Source organism: Schistocerca serialis, chromosome 5 (assembly GCF_023864345.2).
Source record: "Schistocerca serialis cubense isolate TAMUIC-IGC-003099 chromosome 5, iqSchSeri2.2, whole genome shotgun sequence".
Lineage (NCBI taxonomy): Eukaryota > Metazoa > Arthropoda > Insecta > Orthoptera > Acrididae > Schistocerca > Schistocerca serialis.
The window spans coordinates 241,295,227-241,316,656 of NC_064642.1; the positions used below are offsets into that span (position 1 = coordinate 241,295,227).

General features: G+C 44.2%; 1 protein-coding gene across 1 annotated transcript in view; it reads right to left on the reverse strand.

Annotated features, from left to right (window-relative positions):
• Positions 1–274: 274 nt before the first annotated feature.
• The window catches only part of LOC126481871 (piggyBac transposable element-derived protein 3-like), a 74,040-nt gene continuing 52,884 nt past the window's right edge, over positions 275–21,430 (reverse strand). The window contains exon 4 of the mRNA XM_050105830.1: positions 275–459. Coding sequence (XP_049961787.1) covers positions 275–459 — 185 coding nt within the window. The remainder of the gene's footprint in view (positions 460–21,430) is intronic.

Here is a 21,430-nt window from a genome sequence, read left to right on the forward strand (position 1 = left end):
TGAGAGTGCAGCTGCTGGACAACGTGACATTAAATAGTGAGCACGGAGTGTAAAAGTGGCAGTAACCTGTAATTGTTTGCGACGCGTAAAATAATTTATTTACGTGAGGGTCAGAGTTAAAAATAAGCATGCGAACCAAGCAGAGTGGAGTTCGGCGCGTATCACATGTGTTTCTGAGCGACGTCTGGAGGACGGACGGGCGAATTCTGCAGGTTGTTGTTAAAAATTCCGCTGCTCCGTGCAGACTTCGGCCCGTCGCCTGGCGACGCGGCGGTTAGAGGGCTGGGAGATTGGCGGCTGTCTGTAGCTGCGCGGCTGCGGTTAGCCGCCTCTGGTCTGGTCTGCCTTTCACTTTCCCACTCACCGCCCGGGGCCCGCGGGGACCGGCTGGTTGCAGGTAATTGCTCGCAACAGGCACGCGCTCGAAGGCAAAGCCAGGTCGCCGCAAATGCCACGCCGCTGCTCACAATACAGGGCTGTCACCCAGTACAGCACAGTCCTGGAAGCTTCTGGCAAAGTACTACGTCGCCCCCAGCAATTTTTTTTTAATTTTATTTTCGCTTTACCAATTCAAACGCCTCTTTCTTGCTCCACGTATATAATTTCCACACTTGTTTCGTCGTTTCTATTAAGGGCATCATAAGTGGATATATTTTTTTCGTCAATAATACAATCTTGATTGGACAAACTATAATTATATATAGTTCGAACTAGTTCACACTACAATAATTTTCGAATCTGTCAGTATTAATTATTCTCGATTTTTCCGTCTTAAGCTTACTGCAATTTAAGAGTTTTTTCACCAGATGAGTTTCACTTTTACGAGGGTGAGTCAAATGAAAACCTTAAATTTGTAATAACAAATCGAAATTTCGCGCCGTTATCCCGTAAGTTGGTAAGCGTGCTACAAACAGCGTGCAGAATGGCCTGTAGGTGGCAGCATAGTGCAGATGCACACACACCGTCGCAGTATCAGTATAAAGATGGCCGCCCAACTTGCGACTTGCACCAGGGAAGAAAAGCGTTCTGTTATTCGATTTTTGCTCAGTGAAGGTGTGAAACCTATTGAAATTCATCGACGAATGAAGGCTCACTATGGTGACGCATGTTTGTCACAGCAGCAAGTCTACGAATGGAGTAGGAAGTTCGCAAGTGGTGTGACTTCAGTGGAAGATGCTCCTCGTCCAGGTCAGGCATAACAAGTTGTGACTCCACAGAACATTGCAGCAGTTGAAGCCATAGTGAAGGAAAACCGCCGAGTGACACTGAATGGCATTGTAGCATGTTTACAGATTAGTCATGCGTCAGCACACCACATTGTGTATGATGTACTCCAGTTTCACAAAGTGTCTGCAAGAGAGTACCACAGCATCTGACTCCTGAAATGAGAGAACACTTGTTGATGTTTGTGATAAACTTCTTTGCGCTTTGAACAAGAAGTTGATGGCTTCCTTACAAGAATCGTTACTGGGGACGAAAACTGGGTTCACTTCCACCAACCGGAAACGGAGAGCGAGCAAGGAATGGCGCCATTCCTCATCACCAAAACCAAAGAAGTTTCGAACAGAACCATCAGCAGGGAAGGTTATTCTGACTCTCTTTTGGGACGAAAAAGGCGTCATTTTGGAGTATTACATGCCTAGAGGAACCACTGTCAAAATGGTTCAAATTGCTCTGAGCACTATGGGACTTAACTTCTGATGTCATCAGTCCCCTAGAACTTAGGACTACTTAAACCTAACTAACCTAACGACATCACACACATCCATGCCCGAGGCAGGATTCGAACCTGCAATCGTAGCAGTCGCGCGGTTCCAGACTGTAGCGCCTGGAACCGCTCGGCCACCCTGGTCGGAGGACCACTGTCACCAGTGCATCATACATATATCTCCTAAAAAATCATCTGCGGCCTGCAAGCAAATCAAAGCGACGTCGATTGGTGTCAACAGGTGTCCTTTTACAACATGACAATGCAAGGCCCCACACTGCCCGTACAACACTTGCAACAATCACAGAGCTACATTTTGAGTGTCTTCCTCATCCACCACTCACCAGATCTTGCCCCAAGTGATTTCCATATGTTTGGACCATTTAGAGACGCAATGGGAGGAAAGAAGTTCCGTTCTGATGGTAAGGTACGCCACACGGTGCATGAGTGGTTGCGCGACCTACCAAAAGAATTTTTTTTCTAAAGGAATTTAAGCACTTTGTAAGTGCTGGAGGACTTGCATTGAGCGTGGGGGAGATTATGTTGAAAAGTGATACAGCTTTGTACCACTTCTGCACAATAAATAATATTTAAAAAAATATTTAAAGTTTTCATTTGACCCACCCTCATATATAAAAAGCTTCTTTAGTGGTCAATATAGAAATGCGCACGTAGTATGTCTCTACTTTCGGTATTTATAGATTAAAAACAGTGTTTCTTTATAAAAGCTGCATTCACTTTACTTACGGTGTTTCGCCGCCTCGTTTGCATGTCCTGAAGTCCAAAGCTTTCTTCTTCGTTGTTAACGCATGATAAAGTCAAGAAAAACCAGGTTGCACATTCACTTTTTGCAATTTTTCCCCTTCAATGAAACTTCATTTATTTATGCTGCATTTGTATTTCTTCCACTGCACCTCACTTCTGTAAACTTCGCAAGAGAAACAGCATAGTGTTTTAGTTTATTCATTTGTTTTCTGTGTAGGTTCTGAGTATTGGCGTCCTTGTGTATTCAAAACAGAACTGTATTGTTCCAGAAAAGAAAATACGCTGAAGATGCCCTCAATGTAAAAGGGGAAACGAGCCTGGAAAAATAAATATTATTTTCCAGGAACATTATTTGTCAGAATCAATTTATGTTCTTGGTACGTGAAATGATCACATGAAAAAGTTTGCCTTTTATTATAATACGTTGCTGGTAAGGCTGGTTGAAAAAATGGCTCTGAGCACTATGGGACTCAACTGCTGAGGTCATTAGTCCCCTAGAACTTAGAACTAGTTAAACCTAACTAACCTAAGGACATCACAAACATCCATGCCCGAGGCAGGATTCGAACCTGCGACCGTAGCGGTCTTGCGGTTCCAGACTGCAGCGCCTTTAACCGCACGGCCACTTCGGCCGGCTGAGGCTGGTTGATTCAGCTGTTCTAGAGGATATATTTTAGTTTACGTGGGCCTCAACCACTGATATAATCAATATGGCGACTGTGACGTCATTGATGGTTTCGATATTTCGTATTTAGTACTACATTATTTTGTAGAGATTTTTTTTCTTGGCAGTATACACGTAACAAGGTGCACTAATCATTACGTTTTTGCCGCAGTTGTAAATCATCTCTTATTAATGATTACAGTTGATTTTAGTCAATGTATTTCTACGTACGTTTTTCAAAGTAGTTATCTTAGTACCAGTATTTTGTGCTTCTTAGATGTCATCAAAAAACAACGTATTTCGATTTTATTTTTACGCGCTTGTTGACTATCGCATTACAGTTTAAGAACAAAGAAACATAATATATGCAGGCATTTGCTTGGTTACAGTTCTATTTTGACAAGGGCGGGACAAGTACTACACCATCGTCTAATAGTAGGAACCATCCCGGCATTCGCCAACAGTAGTTTATGGTACTGCGAAACACCATAATCAGGACTGCCACATGCAGATTCGAGCCTCCATCATCCCGAATAAAAGGCCAGTCTGTCTAAAACAGCACAACGTCATTAGTTTTAACCCTACTGTACTATACTGTATTGTTTGTACCATCTTGCAGAGGAGTTAATTAACAGCGTAAAAAGCTACTACGACACGATTCATTCTTTTATTAATGCCCATCGGAACACGCACTTCATAAATATTATTTCTTCATGCAAAAACTGGGTTGTTTTCCGAATCTAACCGCAATTATTCTGCTCTAGAAATGGAAGTTTTTGATGGGCCAAGTGCAGTGTCTCATAGAACGGAAGAGTATGTAATGAAATGACATGAAGTCCCTTGTTTCGAAAGTGCTCGTTTTCAGAATACCTTTAAGCGATTTGTTAGAGAAACTTCTGCTGTATAAAATACATCCGCCTCCGTAACCGACCACGTTAAAGCACGTCTGTGCAGCGGCGCCCGGCTTGAATGTCCACAAGTTCGAATACTAATGGTGAATGAAATGGCTCTGAGCGCTATGGGACTTAACATCTGTGGTCATCAGTCCCCTGGAACTTAGAACTACTTAAACCTAACTAACCTCAGGACATCACACACATCCATGCCCGAGGCAGGATTCGAACCTGCGAGCGTAGCGGTCACGCGGCTCCAGACTGAAGCGCCTAGAACCGCACGGCCACACTGGCCGGAAATGGTGAATGAAATTTTCACTGCCAGCATTTGGCCGGCAAGGGGAAGAGAGGTGGCGGTGTTAAGTTCCTGATCACCAGTGGTTGCGAAAGTGTCCTGGATTACATTAGTAACCTGTCCGCAGCGTGTCATGAATTGGAGGGCATGTGAGAGACTGTTGTTGTGTTAGTTAGGTTTAAGTAGATTTAAGTTCTATGGGACTGAAGACCTCAGATGTTAAGTCCCATAGTGCTCAGAGCCATTTTGAGGGACACCCTTTCCGACTAGGTGTGCGAACTCACGTAGTGGGGTTTCCCAGTCAACAATGATATACGACATTTAGTTTGATTTCGGAACTAGAACCTGTTAGCACATATCTGTACGTGTAACGTCTGCAGACATAAGCTTCAGTAGGCGGTATACGTGCATAACGTAACTGTGAATTGCCGTCTTTAGTAGGGCTGTTAAGGTCAACTCCAGATTGTGACATATGCAACATTCGGAACAAAATTACTGCCATATGGTGCGTCATTAGGCAGACCCGCCAGGTTTGCCGAGAGCGCTAATGCGCTGCTTTCTCGACTCGGGTAGGCGCGCCGGCCCCTGTTCGAATCGGCCCGACAGATTACCGACGAGGGCGGTGTGCCGGCCAGACTGGATGTGGTTTTTAGGCGGTTGTCCACATCCCGCTAGGTGAATACCGGGCTGGTCCCCACGTCCCGCCTCAGTTACACGAGTCGCAGACATTTGAAACACGTTCGTACCATTTCATGATTAACACTAGACGCATACAGCTAGGGTATACTGATTCCGTCCGGGAGGGAGGGGGGGGGGGGGGGGGGTGTATGGGGTTGCGCCAGGAAGGGTATCCAGCCAACCCTTCAAACTAACCTTGCCACAGCCAATCCGTTTGTAACCACGCCGACCCTGCACCATTTGCAGGACAAAGGCGTCAGCGATAGATAGACAGGTGTGGCAATCGTTAGGAATTAAACTGTTCGATTTTTAAGTAGGTCGATGCGAATCGCGTTCCGTATTCAAGCAATATAGGTTAACTTCTGATTACAGTATATTTATTATCCCATACTAAATTATTCGTACTGCTCGTGACTTTGTTTCTGTCTTAATGTTTAGTGAGTCTCCCGTCCAAAAACCCCTTTTCCCCGGTAGATTCCGACAGTTCAAAGCGTATGAACCATACTTCTCTGCGTTTTTGTTTAACGATTAGAATCTTAGCGCCTAAAACTCATTTTTTCAGCGTAGTCTCGGCGTTTGGTAGTTTCTAACATGTGCTAAAGCATAACTTGAGAGACACTGTACTTACACTCATGTTTAGGAAAAATGAACACCTCGAATGGCTAGAGAGAGGACGTTAATAAAAATGGTTCAAATGGCTCTGAGCACTATACGCCTAACGTCTGAGGTCATCAGTCCCCTAGACTTAGAACTACTTAAAACTAACTAACCTAATAACATCACTCACATCCATGCCCGAGGCAGGATTCGAATCTGCGACCGTAGCCGCAGCGTGGTTCCGGACTGAAGCGCCTAGAACCGCTCGGCCACAATGGACAGCGGAACGTTAATATTTACAGGACATTTGCATTAGTATGTTAGCATTTGAACCATGTCCGCCTGCAGGTTCGAGGACAACATCGACATCGCGAAATACCACCACCTACCGGTAAATTTGTGCCTCCGGCTCCCGTTGTCGCTATAAACCGAAGGTTGTGGATCAGCGTGACCTGAGCAGACATGCAGAATGCCTCGCAGAGGTATGGGCGAACCGTACCGTCAAATCAGTGATTTCGAAAGAGGGCTCATTGTTGGCATGAGGGAATGCAACTTATCCATCCAGGAAATTGCTGCTCGTGTGGGACGAAGTGTTTCGGCAGTGCAACGGTTGCCAGCAGAATGGTTCACGGAAGGCCGTGGAACATGAAGAGATGCGTCAGGTGGTACCGCCCAGACCACACCCCGAGGAGATCGACAGCTCATCCGAATGGCGTTGCCGGGCAGATCGCGTCCTCCTCGGCTCTGCGCAACAGCGAAACGGTGTAACACATCGTACACTGTCAGGGGTGACAGTCCATCGCTGTTTATTACGGCATGGGTTATGCGCACGTCGTCCACTTCTCCGCCTACCTTCGTTGAATGCGCAGAAACATCATACATGGCAACGATGTATGGAACTAACTCACTGGGGACTATGAACGGCACCAGGTAGTGTTTTCCAATGAATCGCTGCGCGGGATTAGCCGAGCGGTCTCAGGCGCTGCAGTCATGGACTGTGCGGCTGGTCCTGGTGGAGGTTAAAGTCCTCCCTAGGGCATGGGTGTGTGTGTGTGTGTTTGTCCTTAGGATAATTTAGGTTACGTAGTGTGTAAGCTTAGGGACTGGTGACCTTAGCAGTTAAGTCCCATAAGATTTCACACACATTTGAACATTTTCCAATGAATCCAAGTTCTGTTTGCTTGAAAATGTTGGGTTCGCCGCGCACAGGGGAACGTCACCACAGTGACTGCATTCGCATAAGACATACAACGCCAACTCAAGTTCTTATGGTGTTGGGTGTTATCGGGTACAACGACAGATCGCAGTTGGTGGGTTCCAGGGCCCTGCGACCAGTGTGACCTACGTGAATGACATCCGGTGAACCGTAACCATATCCTTTCTGCACAGCACACCAGACGCCAATTTTAAGCAAGACAATGCACGACCACATGTTCCTGCACGAACACGTACTTTCTTGGTGTCACAGGATGTCAGCCTTTGCACTGGCCCACCAGATCACCAGTCTTGTCGCGAATTGATAATGTGAGGGATATGGTGAACGACGGACCCAGCGCTGCGACCCAATGCCAACCACCGCAGTTCAGCTTGGGAAACAAGTGAATGCAGCATGGATGGCTATTCCATAGTACGCCATTCTCGCCTTATACGCGTCGATGCCATCACGCATGGAACAAGTTATCAGGAACCATCGCGGATCTTGTGCCTTCTAGGCAACAGGATCAAGCTCAACCGAGATGACTGAAATGCTAATCATCTCTGCAGAATACACTAATGTACATGTCTTGTGAATATGAATGCCCTATTGAAACGTCTGCTTAGAAAAATTCATAAATTACTGGGCTGGTAAACCTCTTACGTTATTTGATTTTCAAACAGCTGAGCAAAACTGAACGTACTCAGACATTTCTCTCTTCACTTATTCTGATCATCACTAAACTGACACACAATATTTTTAGCGCAACGCAATCTGACTTTCAATAATCCCTACAAAAGAATGGCCCTGACTAACAATAACCTATACCTTTCATGAATCACTTGCCTCACAAAAATCTTCGTTATTCGAACTATTTCAATACAGCGAGCGCCAGTACTGCCAGCTGAATAAAAGATTCTAACTACTGAAGGCACTAACTACTGATAGGCATAGTTAGCAAATGAAAGATTTTGATGGAGAACAAACAATGTATTTACCTTAATAATGTTCAAAAGTCATTATATACCAGTTCATGACAACCAGTTTTAAAACTTTTTCTGGAAGACACACGTTCAGACCGTCCGCTCTCAAAATTCTGCCATCTCTCCCCCCACATCCACCACTGCTGGCTGCTCACCTCCAACTGCACAACGCTACGTGCTGTTCACATCCAGCTGCCCAACACTACAATAACGAATATTCCAACAATGCCAACCAGCCACAGACTGCACACAGCACAGCCTGTGATTTTCATGCAGAGCGCTACGTGCTGTTACCAACATAACCTAAACAGCCTACTTACATTATCTCTGATCGTCCAAGATTTTTTTTTCTGAACATGAGTGTACTACGTATCCATGAGCAAGGCGGCGGATTGTATCGGAATGTGGCTCCGAACGATGTGGGACAGTGGTCAGCACACCAGACTCGCATTCTGCAGGGCGACGGTTCAAATCCTTGTCGGACTATCCAGATTTAGGTTTTCTGTGATTCCCCTAAATAGTTCCGAGCAAACGCCTTTATTTGAAAGGGTAAGGCCGATTTCCTTTTCTATCCCTGAAACATACTGAGATTGTGCTCCATCTTTAATGATCTCGATGTCGACTAGACGTTAAACCCTAATCTTCCCGCCTTCCTTCAAAATGTTGAATGTGCTCGAACAATCCTGACACCTCTGGCAATGCTATATCCTCTAACTTAGTTTTAGCGCATCACAGTACATTTTTTCTGGTAAAGTTGTTGCGTAGTTTTCATGTCCATTTAGGAGTACATTAGTCGAATGTATGTTAATATCACGACAAGATGTATTCTCACTTGTTTCATGTTAAAATGTTACTAAGCACTCTTACTTAATTAAGTAAGGGATAGCTGCCGTGTTGGAGATAGTCGATGTGGTATAAATGTGCTACTTACATGCGATGCTGTATGCTTGAGTTGATCACAAGGCAAGATGTTTTTCTAGGCTGGATTCTAGTAGCAGCTACCTCCACGTGTAGTAAGATCGTGTATATTTCCTCCCCTTCTAAATGTCGACTTTTATAAAGAAAACTTTTGGTAGATATGACAGAATACATCGTTTTTTGAAAGGTATTTCATAACGTTCTATGGTACTAACAATAAATTTGCTTTATTTCTTAATTTTGCTATAGGGTATTATACAAGAAGATGTGAGAACGACTATTGATTAATTCTTGTTTGCGTAGCTTTTTTACGTTTGTTAGACTGAACTCCTACGCATAGAGACGAACACGCACTTAAATCGTATAATTTAGCCTCATGAACAGGAGGCAGCGATCTCGTATTTTTTTCGGTCTAGATCACGTAATATATGGAGGTGGTCGGGTTCTGTTGAATTTGTCCATCTTCAGAAACTGATGTTTTATCCTGTGAAGATAGTCTAATTCGTCTGGAACCAGTCATGTCAATGAATAACATGATCTAGACTGTGCGTTGTTTAGCCTCATCTGACACATTCCATTGACAAGGAAACTAGAAACTGTTTAATGTTACCACGAATAGCTGCTTACATTTCCTGACACCATGCAGCAATTTAGTTACACGAGCTTCACATTCCTAAGCTTTACAAGAAGCTTTTTACTTTCCCGCTTCAAAGACAAACAGTTTTTTGTTCTGTACAAAAATAACTAAACGTTTATGCAAGAAATATCTGCCCACTGCTGGAATGTGCGTTGCAGTCTTTTGTTTCAGACATATGACGAACCCACATACCCTCCTTTACAGTCGTTACGTCCCATTACCTCCAGTCTCATGTAAACGCAAGACAATAATTCACTGCGCTGGCTAGGAACCAACTCTATATTGGAGTGATTCACTACTTGTACTCAAGGTCTCACGATGCTTCTTAACCTCAGGGAAAGTCAAATTGAAAATTTTCAACATTAGTGACATCTACGTGTGGCTCTGAGTGGAAATCCTCTCAGAGCCATTGAAGCTTTTTATATACAAAGACCACCAGCCTATGATTTAATAGTGACAAACATTCTTGATAACCGTCATGACTACGCATAGCGATAAGGCCGAGAGGTACGTCTTTGTTCATTAAACATATTAACATTGTATAAGAACGTTTACATTTACCATCTTCATTACATCAGTTTATTTGCTTCAGTAGTAGGTTATCGGTCAAGCGAATGGGCTCACGGACTTATTCTTGTGAAACCTACGGCGGCTGTAGGAAGAGTCTAAAGGAATATTAATCTCATAAGTATTGGGGCATTTGCGAATACTGCAACGGACACATTGCCATTATTTACACTTGGCTCTGTCTACTTCACTTGTTACTTAGACAAATAAAGAAGTACATCATTGTTTAAAAAGGGGAAATTCGACAAAAATTTGACTGATAATCAGTGACTATACAGCAAACAGAAAATTAGAAATACCGTATTTGATAATTACCAGAAACCACACGGTGAAAATCACAAACATGTCACATAGCTTACGAAATTGTTTCTACTGTCCGACAGCGACATACATTACAGTTTTCGGAGCCAGTACATGGAATGGCGCACTTTGTTACCGGTTACTGGCTCTACACATTAGATTTATGCTGTTGCTGCGTTCTTCAATTTGAAGTCTACTTTAATGCAACTCTGCAGGATAATCTAGCGTGTGCAGTTCTCTTCATCTGTGCACAACTACTGTAACCTGCAGCCATTAGAAACTCTCTTACGATTCCCTCCACAATTTTTACTATTCACTCCCCCAACCCCAACACCCACAGCACGCTTCCCTCCATTAACATACTGACGATTCCTTGATTCCTCAGAAATTTTCCTAGTATCTTATCAACAGACCCTTTCCTTTAGTCAAGTTGTCCCATGAATTACAGTTGTTACGTTCTCTGCAGTTTGATTCAGGACCTCCTCATTAGTAATTCACTGTGCCCATGTAATCTTCAGCATTCTCCTGTTGCACCACATTTGAAGCGCTTCTATTCTTTTCTTGTTTGAGCTGTTTATCACCGACGTCACTTCCGCACAAGGCTACGCTGCAGGGAGATGCCTTCAGGAAAGACTTCACAACACTTCGTATTCGATGTTAACAAATTTCTGCTGTACAAAAATACTTGTCTTTTTGCTATAGCTAGCATACATTTTATGTCTGGTCTGTTGTGGCCATCGTCAGTTACTTTAATGGCCAAATAGCAAAACTCATCTACCACTTTTAGTGTCTCATTTCCGTATCTAATTCGTTCAGCTTCACGTGATTTAATTCTACCAGTTTCAGTTGCCTTAGCTACAGTTTTGCTGATGTTCGTCTTGTAACCTCTACTCAAGACAGTATCAATTCCGTTCAAGTGACTTTCCAAATCCTTTGCTGCCTCTGGCAGAATTACAATATCATCACAAACCTCAAGGTTTTTATTTTTCTTTACTCAACTTTAATCTTTATGGAAAATAACTGTTAAATAAAAATAAAGCAGTTCCAAAACTAAAGCACGTTCTCTGAAAACTGCACATATTTGCATACCTGCCATATGAAAATCGATTTCTAGGTAGCATTCAATACCGTGTTGCTCCAGCTCATACATTGCAACATCTTTGTACCCTTCTGGGCGTACTGTCGACGACGAGGAGGTGGCGACATTCCTGCTCAATCCCGTCCTACTCCGCCGGCCCTGCTGACGTCATCCAGTGTATGACGAGGGTTTCTGTAGCGGCGCTCAGCAAGTTTTCAAATGGTCCGCAGCATCGGGTTTTAGTATTCAACAGATGCTGGAAAGCAGTCCAACGTTATATTTATCAAAGAGTTCGTTTTGCTGTAAGTTTAAATTCGTGAAGGATATTGGGTCTCATAGTGAAATACGATATAGTGCCAAGCTAATAGCCTGTTGTAGACCGAACGAGGTGGCGCAGTGGTTAGCACACTGGACTCACATTTCGGAGGACGACGGTTCAAGACCCGCGTCCGGCCATCCTGATTTAGGTTTCCAGTGATTTCCCTAAATCGCTTCAGGCGAATGCTGGAATGGTTCCTTTGAAAGCGTACGGCCGACTTCCTTCCCCATCCTTTCCTAACCCGATGGAACCGATGACCTCACTGTTTCCTCCGCCCCCCCAAATCAACCAACCTATCGTAGATACTCACTGTGCTAGTGCCGTAAATCCAACTACTGTGGAGAAAAAGGATCATAGATGTAGATAATTCCTTATAATAACATGAGAACTAAATAAACAGGTGAAACGCAGTATTATGTAAAATTCAACATTTACAGGATTTTTTACTATCGATAGACTTTATGTCGTAGAGACAATAACGAATGAATTATACGTAAATTAAAGGTGGAGGGAGGGGAAAGCAAATGAAAGGGGGGGAGGGGGACTGCTGCTGTCAGCTGCATCGGAAATTTACGCAGAATCAGCGGCGCTTGTGAAAATTTGTGTCAGATCAGGATTTGAATCCGGGATCTCCTTCTTACTAAGCAGTTCGTCAACAACTACGCCAACCGGACACAGTGTTTATAGCAATAACGCGGACTATCTCGTCGCGCAACTCGGACGGCTCATACTCCCACCTAGTGTCACCTATTCAAAGTCCCTCCATGCTCGCTGCTTTGAGATTCCCGCAGAAGGTCAGACATAGTCGTGCACTCGCACTGAAGAAGGATTCGTTACCCATCGAGGCGAATAAATTATATGACCGATTGGTATCTGTTCTTTCGGACAATTTCTAAAGAATAGACACCATGGATTCATATGAATGAATGAGTGTATGTTGTTGTTGCTGCTACTGTTACAGTTCATGTTGAAGACGTGCAGCCATCGTCGTTGGACACGGCTGGCGTGTGAATCAGTTCCTCCGCGTAGGAGCGCGCATATGACTCATCGCTGGCTCACAATCGGTAGACATCGCACGACACTCACCTATTGCTGCCTACGCAAGAGGGGAAAGCAGATCCGGTGTCTCGCAGTGTTGGGAGATCAACACGTCGTTTCGACACGTTTCACAACGTCACGCTCGTCAACACTTTTTGGTACCTGTCCTCGGGAATTCCCATCTGATGTGATCCGGTGTTTCACGCCGACGCACCCTCTTGTCTTCATTCCTGAATCTCCTTCGTAGCCGGCTGGTGTGGCCGAGTGGTTCTGGCGCTTCAGTCTGGAACCACGCGACCGATACGGACGCAGGTTCGAATCCTGCCTCGGGCATGGGTGTTTGCGATGTCCTTAGGTTAGTTCGGTTTAAGTAGTTCTAAGTTCTAGGGGACTGATGACCTCAGATGTTAAGTCCCATGTGCTTAGAGCCATTTGAACTAATGTCATAAGTTATCACTCACTCCCTGCTTCCTGATAGCATCACACGGAATCAACACGCCCCGAATTATTCCCTTGTGTTTCACAAGAGAAGAGTTCTCTCGTGCAACAAGGGGATGAAAGTCGAAAGTTGAAGACCTCGGCTGTAAATAAGCGGGAGGAAAAGTCGACGAGAAAGAGAGTTATTGCATGTAAAACATAGTAAATATTTTGCTTTGTTCACGTTAGTTGAATTTCCACGATAAACCAAGAAAGAGAAGCTCTGTTTCCACTTCCAGATTATCGCTAAAGGCAGCTTTGTCAGAATGGTGCATGTAAACCGTGACAAGTGTCAGAAACGTAGCTGCTACTTATAGTAACTTGTGCGATGTTCGTGCCAGAAAAATACTTTTCAGAGACGATTTGTACAATTCCGAGGATGATGTGGCTACTTAAAATTCAGATAAAGATAGTTACAATTCAGATGAATGTGTTTCAAAAGTAGTTTCTAATAAGGTGCATGTGAATAATTATTTAAGAAACTAAACAATGTTAAGCTGTGTCCCTTGCCATAGTTCATGTGAACTCATGTGAAAGTGTGATGATAGAAATGTTAAGGATAATCCCGCAGTTATCTGTGAGAAAGTCTTTTCGGATGGAAATTGCAGTAATATCGTCTTGCATCTCAATAAAATATAAGTCTAATGCAAGGACTGACAAGTATCTCTTAATTTAGAGTAGTTGTGCTCCTCACGAAAAGTGAACGACCAAACAATGCCGACGTGTGCTGTAAATTTCATGGCACTTTCGGATGCGGTTCTCGGTGGCGCGACTTGCTTAGAATTAATTCTCGCAGCGCAGCCAGCAGATCAGTTAAAACAGCGGCGTAGGACCCACGTCGGGTAATAAGTTGCCAGGCACAGTTGTGAAAAAAAAAGAAAAATCAAAAATCGTTTTACTGTAGTGAGCTATATGAAGGACACCTGCGCAGCCTCCAGGTTTGAATGGGCGTCGAATGACAAAGCGTGTTTGTCGAGGCCGAAGTGAAAAGTAATTAATTTCCAAGAGCGCGCTCGCTGTGCCAAATGCAGCACGTGGGCGTCCGAGCGGGCACGTGCGCAGCCTGCACTCCACGTTGCAGTAAACCACACCCGCAAATCCCTTCGCGACAATTTTCAAGTCAACAACTTATCCGCGACGGACAAAGCTGTTTAATATTCAGAGATGCTTCCTTGTTTTAATGGATGGATATTTTAAATATTTTACAATACTGGCTTCAGAAATGCATCTGTAGGTTTCTGACACGTGTCGTTTCTCACCTTTGGTTCCCATCCAAAACTATTAATACTATCAAATTGTTTTCCCGTACTTCGCAATTAAGAAAAACGCACAAAACATGTCCAGCAGTTGGAAGTTCGTCTACACGTCGGATACTTTTCCACCGTTATTCCGTGCGCCAGCTACACCACGTCTGCCAACATTAACTTTTCTTTTCAACAAGTGGCGAAATTATTGTAAGTAACGATCTTCTTTGTTCCCGCAGCCGGAGTGGCAGAGCGGTTCTAGGCGCTGCAGTCTGGAACTGTGCGACCGCTACGGTCGCAGGTTCGATTCCTGCCTCGGGCATGGATGTGTGTGATGTCCTTAGGTTAGTTAGGTTTAAGTAGTTCTAAGTTCTAGGGGACGGATGACCTCAGATGTTAAGTCCCATAGTGCTTAGAGCCATTGTAACCATTTTTTGTTGCACTGTAGTGGGGGGAAAAAGAGCAGTATCAGCACAGGGAAGGAATTCAGTTCCCGAATCAGTCTGTCCTTTTTTTACGCCAATGACCAGGTATCCATAAATATTATAAAAGTGTGTGTGTGTGTGTGTGTGTGTGTGTGTGTGTGTGTGTGTGTGTGTGTGGTGTGTATGTGTGTGTCGTTCGTTCCCTATCTCCTCATAAACCACTGAGCCGATTTCAGGCAAACTTGGCCCATATATACCTCATTGTCAGGTTACATCGCTGTGTGGATAAGAACCACCAACATATCGAATGGGTGGGGATGGGGCTGAAAAGGAAGCGTAGCCCGGCACGCATGAATTCCAAGATTTTATTCATCCAGTATTTGAGAATGAGAGTGTTATGTATGAGGCGGAACTATGGGCCTCATGGAAAATGGGTGACCCGGCTGAGTCACGCAATTTGACTCTTAGTCTGATCACAGGGTGTGGCCATTAATTGCACGCGTTGATCACGTGGGCTGACGTGAGGATCAATGAACGGGATGTATCTGGAACATTTTAGGTAATTTGAAAGTCAGTAGACAGGAATACAATTACATACTTAGATTTAATTCAGCATCAGCGGTTAACGTCGACCTTGACTTTGTACAATAATATTTACAAGTGCAGTTCTGGACTGAACTGCGAATACTTCTTTACAGTTCTGATTGCTTCACACATATACATCAATTGTCAATGCATAACTGTATGTGGCGCATGGTTACGTCGTAGCTACTGACTTAGCCGAAGGCTATGCTAACTAGAGTCTCTGCAAATGAGATCTCTGAAGCTATAGCAAGTGAACCATTCCTATTGAAGTGGTCTGTAGAAGTGGCCAGTGCGCTAGTTTGTCTCGTAAGACCAGCCGAGTGGCGGCGCTCTGTCTGCTGGTATCGACAGTGGCGACTCGCGGGTCTGATGTGTACTGACGGACCGCGGCCCATTTGAAGCCTACAACCTAGCGAGTGTGGTGCCTTGCGGTGACACCACAGAGAGCACTTAATGATATCCAACAAGCTTTAAAAATCATTTCAAAGCTTTACAAATTTTTTTATTGCTGACAACCATTACAGAATGATAAAAATAAAAAAGTTTAACGATCTCTACTATTTCCGTTGTTCATGCAGTAAATGTACCGCGTGAACCATAACGTAATTTATTACTTCTTTGCTACTAACTGTATTCGTGACACATTTTGCAGACAGTACGCATGTATATTATTCAATGTTACTGGAAAATTATACCATTCTACGACAAGAAGTTCAGGTGATATGGCGTCATACATAGTGAGATGCGGGAAAAACTGCTGCATCTCGCTTGACGTTTAAATCTATTGATGATGATGATGATGAAGTGCCATACTTCTTTGCAGAGCGTAGGAGAACGACGCGGGAGACCCGCGCCGCCCTACTAGGCAAGGTCCTAGTGGAGGTGGTTTGCCATTGCCATCCTCCGACCGTAATGGGGATGAATGATAATGATGAAGACACAGCAACACTCAGTTATCTCGAGGCAGGAAAAGTCCCCGACCCCGCCAGGAATCGAACCCGGGACCCCGTGTTCAGGAAGCGAGAGCGCTACCGCGAGACCACCAGCTGCGGACTTAAATCTATTACTTCCTTGCTACTAACTCAAAAAATGTCTCCAAGCACTATCAGTCCCCTAGAACGTAGAACGACTTAAACCTAACTAACCTAAGGACATCACACACATCCATGCCCGAGGCAGGATTCGAACCTGCGACCGTAGCAGCAGCGCGGTTCCAGACTGAAGCGCCTAGAACCTACTAACTCAATTCGCAACACAGTTTGTAGACAGTATCCACATATGCTGCTGGATGTATCTACGAAATTATATCTTTTTACGACGCAAAGCTCAGTAGTTGTGACGTCATAAACACTTAAGTACAAGGCCAGACGCTGCGTGGTACGGACGTGAACGCACAGCTATAGATAATTACCTGGGAAACGCCGGACTTCTCCTCTAATCTGACTACAAATCCTACGGCTGATCAACTGCTGGTACGAGAAGTGACATTTTCTGTTTTCCATATTTGCAATCCATTCTTTACGCCTATGAATGTAGGTAGGTAGTTGTCGGTGTTCATGAGTGTTGAAGTTACGGTCCGTTAAGTACAGGGTGTCAGTTTTTGAACTACGTAAAATAAAATCGTCATAGCTTCTGAACGGTTTACGTTAGGACGTTCAAACTGCAAAGTCGGCCGCGGGGCAAGATGGGAATTAGTAAGCGCTGTATGCTTTGGTTTAGCGACGAAGCCCACTTTCATTTGGATGGGTTCATCAGCAATGAAAATTGGCGCGTTTGGGAGACTGAGAATCCGCATTTCGCAATCGAGAAGTCTCTTCACTCACAACAGGTGAGTGTGTGGCCTGAAACGTCCAGTCACGGAATAATCGGTGCGATATTCCTTGATGGCATGGTGACTACCGAACGGTACGTGAAGATTTTGGAAGATGATTTCATCCCCACTATCCAAAGTGACCCTGATTTCGACAAGATGTGGTTCATGCAAGACGGAGCACGACCCCATCGAAGCAGGGGGTTGTTTGATGTCCTGGAGGAGCACTTTGTGGCCCACTTCCTGGTTCTGCGGTACTCAGAGGCCACTGACATGGACCTCGATTGGCCGCCATATTCTCCGGATCTGAACACATGAGACTCCGTTTTGTGGGAGTGTAATGGCAGAGTAATCACGCAGATGTAGATTCTGTACCGTCCTGTCACATCGAAGAGCATCGATATGATTGCGTAAACGCACTTTTTTTTAAAATTTGGTCACGGTGATGATCTGTCTACTAAGCGGTGGTGAATTTTCTACTAAGCTTTAAGCTTTCTCAAAGACAGAAAGTGTGACTCAAACCTGTTCTTCATACATATATTTCATAAACAGATAGACCAAACAGTATGTGACATTATCAGTCCGTGTCCGCCCTTCAGAAATATTTCTCGATCTTAAAAATGAAACAAAACGGACAATCATACGCCAGCATAAAATATACTCCATAGTTCCACAAGCAAACTGACGTTAGTGAGGTAGTCTTGTAATTCTTCTGTCTAGCCTTCAACTAACGTTGTACGGCATAACGACCTCCGCCTCCTTTTTCAGTCAGGTGTAATACTTCGTGCAGGTTGCCACGAAGATAATCGTTTTGCTCCAGACGTAGCGCTACGTTAGAACTGAGGATATGGTACAGCATTTTGGTGTGATAACTCTGACGATTCGTCTAGATTCTAGCTCGTCTGCCTGCGTAGCTGGACGGCTGGCGCATCTACCCGTCACATGGACGATCCTGGTTCGATTCCCATTAGCGCGAGGGTTTTTCTCTTGGAGACAGGAATGGAACTGGGTGCACTTCGTCCCGTCATTTTCGTCTTTAGTAGGCTAGTAGGCATGCGCCTTACCGTCTTCTCAAAGATCATGTTCATCGTTTCCTTAGTCGACCTACAAGTTTTCTTCTAAACAGTGGAAAATCCTGGATGGAAAAATGACACCATTATGAAAAGAGATGATTTCCATTCACCAGATAGAGGAGACGATAAGCTGCAGACAGGCACAACAAAAAGTCTGCTAAAGAAGTAAGTCTGAAGTAGACAACAAACATTCACGAAAACACTACTTACACAAGTAGCGGCTTACTTATTTAGCAACCTTTTTGTGGTGCCTGCCTGGGACACAACATTTCCACTATATGGTGAGTAGCAATATATGTTAGAGGCTATTCATTCATTCTCATTCTTTTATATGTTATCTCCACCTCTTTGTCTTTTCAGTAAAAATAAATGTCGTGTGACTAGGGCCTCCCGTCGGGTAGGCCGTTCGCCGGGTGCAAGTCTTTCGATTTGACGCCACTTCGGTGACTTTCGCGTCGATGGGGATGAAATGGTGATGATTAGGACAACACAACACACAGTACTTGAGTGGAGAAAATCTCCGACCTAGCCGGGAATCGAACCTGAGCCCTTTGGATTGACATTCTGTCGCGCTGACCACTCAGCTATCGGAGACGGTCGTTTTTTAGTTACTTCCTCGTTAACAGCAGGTGCTTTCAACTCATTTTTCGAGTCCTCCCCTCGGGTATCGGTGTGTGTGTTATTTTTAGCGTAAGGTAGTTTAAGGTGAGTTAGATTAAGTAGTGTGTAAGCTTAAGGACCGATGACCTCAGCAATTTGGTCCCATAGGACCTTACCACAAATTTCCAAAAAAAATTTCGAACGTATTCATTCTTTATTAAATCTCTCCTTAAGAACGTTATACCTGATGCTTGTATTTTGCTTTCTTTTTAAATATTCATGAGGGCAGTGGGGAGATACTTGAGGGACATAGTAGTGCGAAAGTGGTACACTGACCACATGCCTGTTTGCATCGAGTCGCTTGATGCTGTTTTGCAGATGATGACAAGGGATCCGGTCAGTACCAGGACACCACAACGTATCCTGAGTTCAAACACCGTGTCCTACCTAGCACAAAATAGCCTCCTCCATGGAAATCTGCCTGCGTTCCAAAAATGTCGCTCATGCAAAACTCAGTTCGCGCCTTTAGCACATCATATCCTCAGTGCCACAGGTAAAAGGGACTTGGTTGATTTCTTATTCCTGTATTATTTGACCAGGCGTGTGACAGGATCTAAGGTTTCCTGACAGGCTGGATGTAAGTTACAAGCGGGGATGCTCCACGCAATTGAGATAAGGCCATTACGAATAGCGTTAGTTGCAATTTCGAGATTTTTGCAGATAATGCATTTGTCTAAGAGGGAACTCTCTGTGGTAAACATTGCAGCTATAACACGTTTATGGATCGACAAATGAAGCCAGCTGACGCAAAGAATGGGAACTTATTGTTAATTTAGAGAAATGCAGAGTTCTACACTTCATGTAATTTAAAAGCTTGGTATCCTTTGTAAGACTGTGTACAGTTACAAAGTGAAATGACCAAATAGGGTCAGTTGTAGGAAAAGCAAATGGCAGCAACATTTATTTTCTAGGACACTGGAAAGCCACTGTTCGAAAACAGAACGGGTTTGCATACAAACACTTGTGAAGCCTGACTTGAATGCTGCTTATGGGACGTGTATGGGAGCCGTACAACGTCGGACTAGCCGAGAACATCGAGCTGTTACTGAAAAGGGTGGTGCGGACCGTCGCAGGCTTGCGTGTCTGGTGAGAGTGGGTAACAGAAATTTCAAAAATCCTTAACTGGTTTGCATTCGACGAAAGATGTGGAACATTATGTGAGGACGTGTTTAGGAAACTTAGACGGCCATCTGTCCTACAGGCCCCTATCCATCTATCCGGCAGACACGAAGGAGGTAAAAACAGACAAATGACATCCCGCAGAGAGATGTAGTAGCAGTCATTCTTCCTATGCTGCATCCATCAATACAAGACGCCACCACATAAAATAAAAAGGAACGTCTATCACGCACTTTACAGTGATTCACAGAGTAAAGATGTAGATTTAGACACTTTCAGATTCTAACCTCGGAGTTAGTGAGACAGACATATGGAACAACTAATAGTGCCTTTTTTGTTGATGGTGTGCCTTGTGTCTCAGCACTAGCAAACTTTCCTTGTTGAAGGAAACTGCAGTAAACGGTGATTAGAAGCGGCTGTAGACTGTCGCACGACAGTGTCAGTCAGAATGCATGCGTATTGCAGGATCGGTCAATCAGAGTAGGCCTGCATCCAGAGTGTGGGATCAGTCATTCAGAATGTATCCAGAGTGTGGGATCGGTCAGTCAGTATGTATCCAGCGTGTGGGATCGGTCAGTCAGACTGTATGCAAAGTGTGACCTTGTAGCTGCAAAGAGGCCAGACCTTATCGAAAGCGTCAGTAGAGAGACAAGAGTTAGTGATTATGATGGCATTACAGCAACTAGGGTTACGAAAGTTAACAAATCAGTCAAGATGGCTTGGAGAGTGTATCTGTTACAAAGAGAAGAGAAGCAGTTGTTAGCATCTCACTTACGCAATGAACTGACATCACCTAGTTCAAGTAAGGTGGACGAAGATGAATTACGGGTAAAGTTTAAACATATTGTCTTTAGAACTACGAGCCTGATAAATGGAGTAAGGACGGAAAAGACCCTCCGTGGATTAACAACGAAAATCGGAAAATGCTGAAAAGAGAAGGCGCAAATGACGACAGGCAAAAAGGTCTGCAGAGATTCATGAGCCTGGGAAAAGAGCTATGCCTGAAACACACAACGACTACCACCGTCACACCTTAGCAGAAGATCTGGCCCAGAACCCGAAAAAATTCTGGTGTCATGTAAAATCACTAAGAGGGTCAAAGGCTTTCATCCTGTCGCTCATTGGCCAGTCTGGTGAGGCCATTCAAGACAGCAAAACGAAAGTCGAGGTTTTAAATTTCGCGTTTAAGAAATTGTTCACGCAGGAGAATTGCACAGGCATACTGTCGTTTGACTATCGAACAAACTCCCTTATTGACGACATAGTAATAAGTATCCCTAGGGCAGAGAAACAACTGAATGAGTTGAAAACAAATAAGTCGCTAGGTCCAGATGTAATCCCAGTTTGGTTTTACAAAGACTTCCCTGTGGCATTGGCCCGTTAGATAGCATTTATCGCGACT